At 29.3% G+C, this 5,000-nt stretch overlaps 1 protein-coding gene across 1 annotated transcript in view; it reads left to right on the top strand.

Annotated features, from left to right (window-relative positions):
* LOC137659732 (uncharacterized) overlaps window positions 1-5,000 on the top strand; it is a 106,323-nt gene that overhangs the window by 24,101 nt on the left and 77,222 nt on the right. The window contains exons 3-4 of the mRNA XM_068394546.1: window positions 268-336; window positions 3,172-3,283. Of these exons, the coding sequence (XP_068250647.1) occupies window positions 268-336; window positions 3,172-3,283 (181 nt within the window). The remainder of the gene's footprint in view (window positions 1-267; window positions 337-3,171; window positions 3,284-5,000) is intronic.

Genomic DNA, 5,000 nt, shown 5'->3' with positions numbered 1-5,000 from the left:
TTATAACAAATTATAGCATGTAACTAATGGCCTAAATATTTCTCCTTCCGTCGGCCTCTTTCGCTTAAGTAAGCATTTAATGTGTTAAAGGTTTCATTTACTCTATATTAAGCAGATGACTATTGTAAACCGTCGAAAGAGAATTTTCAGTTAATTTATATCAAACAAATGACTTATATAGATCAAGAGCCCGTGCAGGAAAATATCGGCTTGAAAAAAAAATCGAGACGTGTTTGAAATTCATTCGGTTTTCAACTCTACTTTTAGATTTGCTGTCGCCAACCCCGGGGATAGTTTCTCTCACCAGAGGCCTTCATATAAAAATGCAGATTGGAGGTAGGCCTAAAGTCTCTTACGTCATCGTCATTTTTTTATTGTATGGGTACATTGATAATAATAATAATAATAATAATAATAATAATAATAATAATAATAATAATAAGTAGAAATATCAGGCCTCCACCAATGAAGATTGTCAACATTTTACTCAAATCTACGGACCAAGCTCTCCCTTTTTTCATATACTGACCGTAAGTGAATATACTGTATAATAACAATGATTAACAGAATCGCTATTTTGTTGGGATCAACTCCAAATTTTAATATTTATTATTTAGTGTTTTTTATCCGTTGTTAAAATTTGGTGAAAATCTGGGAAGGTGTTTTAACGTAGTCGGGTTAACAGACAAACAAACAGAGAAATAAATAAATAAACGCTGGTCATTTTATACCTCTGGCGAAGGTAATAATAATAATAATAATAATAATAATAATAATAATAATAATAATAATAAGTGCAAGTCATTCTCTTCTTTTCATGCAAAAAATAAAAGATTAAAATCTTTATTTTTGACCGATATGATTATTAGAAAATCATTTTCAATCGTTCATTAGGTGTAACATCAAATAACTCAATTCTGCGAATAGTTTTGATCTATCATTCGTTTATATAAAGATTTCAGATTATTTTTATACCATTTTTTAAATCTTTTCGTTTTCAGCCTTTTCATTTATGGATATAATTTTCAGAGAAAATATCACGGAAAGATTGAGATGAAATAATTAGACCGTGTTAACGTAATTTCTTCTTAATGAGGTCTTTTTAGGATTTTTTTATCATTAGGGAATTTTTTTTATTCATTGATTTTTTTATTAAAAGGTTATTTTTCTAGTATGTTTGCGTCTATCTTAAAAGATCGTTCGAACTAATTTATTTTTATTCTGAATTAAATTTTATACTTTTTGATATATTTTATGAGGAGTTATTAATAGTTGTTGTTGTTGTTTTTTTTCAGGTCGTTTGAACTTATTTTTTTTTATTCCGAATTAAAATGTTTCTTTTTCTTTCATGAAGACTTTTTTATTCTTAAGATTATTCTTTTAAATAAAACTTTATTTTTTATTTTTCAATTATTTTGTTTTCTATGTTTAATATGAATGTCTTTATATATATATTTATATATATATATATATATATATATAGATATATATATATATATATATATGTATATATATATATATATATGTGTGTGTGTGTGTGTGCGTGTGTATATGTGTGTGTGTTTACAAGAACATTTTTACAAGTATAATCTTTATAGAATTTCACTTTTAAAAACTGCATTTCCATATAAGATATGAAGCGTATATCATATTGTAGATTTTGCAAAATACTTTGAATTAAATTTCTTTACAATCCTTCTTAAAGAAACTCTCTTCTTCAAAAAATAATCATGGTTAATATTTATCATATTTCATATATTTATTTTTCATATTTCAAATATTTTTTTGGTTAAAGATTTTTATTTACTAATGTTTTTCCTTTTTTTGAAAATAACATAATATTCTTTGCCAATATTGTGTTTATGGAAATTGTTCATCCTTTCATGTTATTTTTATACTATGTTGAGAAGTCATTTTCGTAGAATTTTGTTAATGTAGAAGGCTTTTGTGTTTCAAAGAAAAGTAATCTTATCAAAGGATTATATGTATTTTTTTTCATTATTTCTCATGATAAAGAAAAATCCTTGGAATATTGTACTAGACTATATATATATATATATATATATATATATATATATATATATAGAAACGTGAGTGCTATTACAAAAATGGAAAAGAATGTTCTTGCAAAGAATACAATTTATTTGCTCTCACTCTATTGTATTTTTAATTTTATTTTTTTGTAAAATCTAAGTATTTTTATACAGAAATGAAACATATATGTGAATATATATATATATATATATATATATATATATATGAAATGTTCATCTTGCCCAAACTTTGGTGTTATTTTATATGGAAAGGACATAATTCAATCGTCCGAAAACTATAATTTCATCGTCGCTCTATAGTCAAATTCATATAGCCTATTGTCGAGTTATTCTGAATATCATGACTTAATATTTTCTATATATTCGTCATTAGATTTATTTCAACGTCTTCGACCCATAGAATATTTGCTTAGAGTGGCTTCTCACGAACAATGAATTTATAAGGAATCCGTATTGTTAGAGTAGCCTTTGTGTAAGGGGTAAAGTCTACGGACTTTAAGCTTACGCTTTGGTTCATGACTGTGTTGTCTTTTGTTGTATTATTTCTCAGTTGTAGGATTTATGAGTGGTCTCCTTTTGGTTTCTGCCGATGGATAGGTCAAAATTTTGGCTCAAAATAGAGAGAGAGAGAGAGAGAGAGAGAGAGAGAGAGAGAGAGAGAGAGAGATTTTTTGATGAAAAATTATTCTTCAAAAAATAGAAAATAAAGGGAAGAGGGGTGGAGAGACGATTGTCGATAAAAAATTCATGAAGATATTTCTTAGAGAGAGAGAGAGAGAGAGAGAGAGAGAGAGAGAGAGAGAGAGAGAGAGAGATTTATAAATAAGTGAGATTCCAGAGTAAACATATAAGTGACAGGACAACAAGGGGAAAAAGAAAAAAATAGCAAGAAACAGAATTTAGGATAAGATAGGAGACAGAACGATGCAAATAGGTAGAACAAACGTTAAATCATTCACAGATAGAGAGACCAAAGAAAAAAATAAATCATCTTGCGAATAGAGAGACAGAAACACATGAAACACATGGTACATGAAGTAATATATTAGTTTACCAAAGAGAAAAGAACGACCCACGAATGTTCGAGTCGTCTTACGTGTAGCGTTTGATATTCCAGATTCCTCTTCCTCCTCTTACCTCCTCCTCCTCCTCCTCCTCCCCCTCCTCCTCCTCCTCCTCCTACTCCTCCCCCTCCTCCTCTAAAGTGCTTGTTTTGGGGGACGTTGAAGGTAGATGGGGAAAGGGGGAGAAGATGTGGTAACGGTTGAAAGGGGAGGGGGGAGGGAGGGGAAAGCAGGGAGGGGTGTCCGTTCTTAAAGGAGAGCTACCGATTGAGAAGGTGATCTCAAGGAAAAGGCTTTGGTAAGAGGATGCTTCGATGGTGTGCTTCTTTTGATATGTTCTAAATGTGATTTCGGGCTAAATGGAGAATGTGTAGATATATTTGAGCTTTTGGGATATTTATAAATGTTGAAGTTGAGGGAAGATCTGTATAGATAGTTCAGTGTTGATATTTGATGAGAAAATTATATATTCTGAAATTCGTAACATTATGGTCATCAAAACTTGTATTAGAATAGATACCATTATTAATCTCTGGTATTTTGAATAAGACTTAAGACAAAATTTTATTTATTTTCTTTTTTTTATAAAATTCACGACAAAAAGTTTGTTTTTTGTAAAACGTTTACGTCAGAAAATTTGTATTTTGTATAAGCTTTACGACATACAATTGTATTTTATAGAAAATTTACGGCAAAATTTTTATTTTGTATAAAATTTACGGCAAAAAATATTGGAAATATTAACTCATTTGAAAGTTTTAATATTTTTCTTGAATTTATAATCAAGGATTTATTTGAATATATTAAATATCGTAAGGATTTTAAGAGCTTATTAGAGACTTAAAAATGAACAATCAAATTAAAATAATGCCCTTTTAAATTAGACAAACCTTTCAAGATTTTAAATCATAGGTTATTGTTTAAGATACTAACTATATCTAAGGCTACATTACCTAGTTTGTTTGAATACTCGCAAAGCCCTGTCCACACGATCGAACATGCCCGACGGGCAAACAGTGATACCAGGCTACAATAGTTAGTGAAAATGAGGGTTGATGACGTCAGAAGCGGGAAAACTAAAGGCAGGGATCTGGCAACACTGTGTGATGCCAGATCCCTGTCTGTGTTTTTCCCGCTTCTGACGTCATTAACCCTCATTCTTACTAACTATTGTAGTCTGGTATCAATGTTTGCCCGTCGGGCATACTCGATCGTGTGGACAGGGCTTAAGAGATTTTATAAAGCAAAGTATTTTAAGAATGTGATAATTATTAAAAGTTAAAAGATAAGAATGTATTGTTGAATTATCAAAAACTGTTAAAATTATCTAGGCGAATCAGATAAATAATTCGTTTTCAGTCGCAGGTTGGTGATAATCTCTTGTAAATCGAAGATATGAAATTTATTTCATATTCCCTTCAAATTAAAAATATCTCTTTTCAGTTTCTATATGAATATTTTTAGATCCTAAACAGCTTCGGTACGAACCGAATATTTGATGTATTCAATTCTATTTTTGTATATATAAAAAAACACATTTTACGCATGCATTTCATATTTCACATTTTATACAGATTTAAAAAACTAATAGCTTCGTTATAAATTAAATATTTAAAAAAAAAATTCTCCAGTTTTCTATTTATTCGAAATGAAGAAGGAATTTATTCCATACGTATTTCAAAAGATGGCAATATCTTCGTTAGGGACTAAACAATGAATGTACTCAGAATCATATTAAAATTTGGACCACGCACCAACAATGTATGACGTCGTAAGTTTCATGGAAAGAAGTAATGCATTTTCAGCTGACGTTAATTTCACGAATTTCATTCATATTTGCGACCATATTTTCCATTGATATTTACTTCTTGCCAATATAAAT

The sequence above is a fragment of the Palaemon carinicauda genome, chromosome 20, assembly GCF_036898095.1.
Source record: "Palaemon carinicauda isolate YSFRI2023 chromosome 20, ASM3689809v2, whole genome shotgun sequence".
NCBI lineage: Eukaryota > Metazoa > Arthropoda > Malacostraca > Decapoda > Palaemonidae > Palaemon > Palaemon carinicauda.
This window is presented reverse-complemented; position numbering and strand designations above follow the sequence as displayed.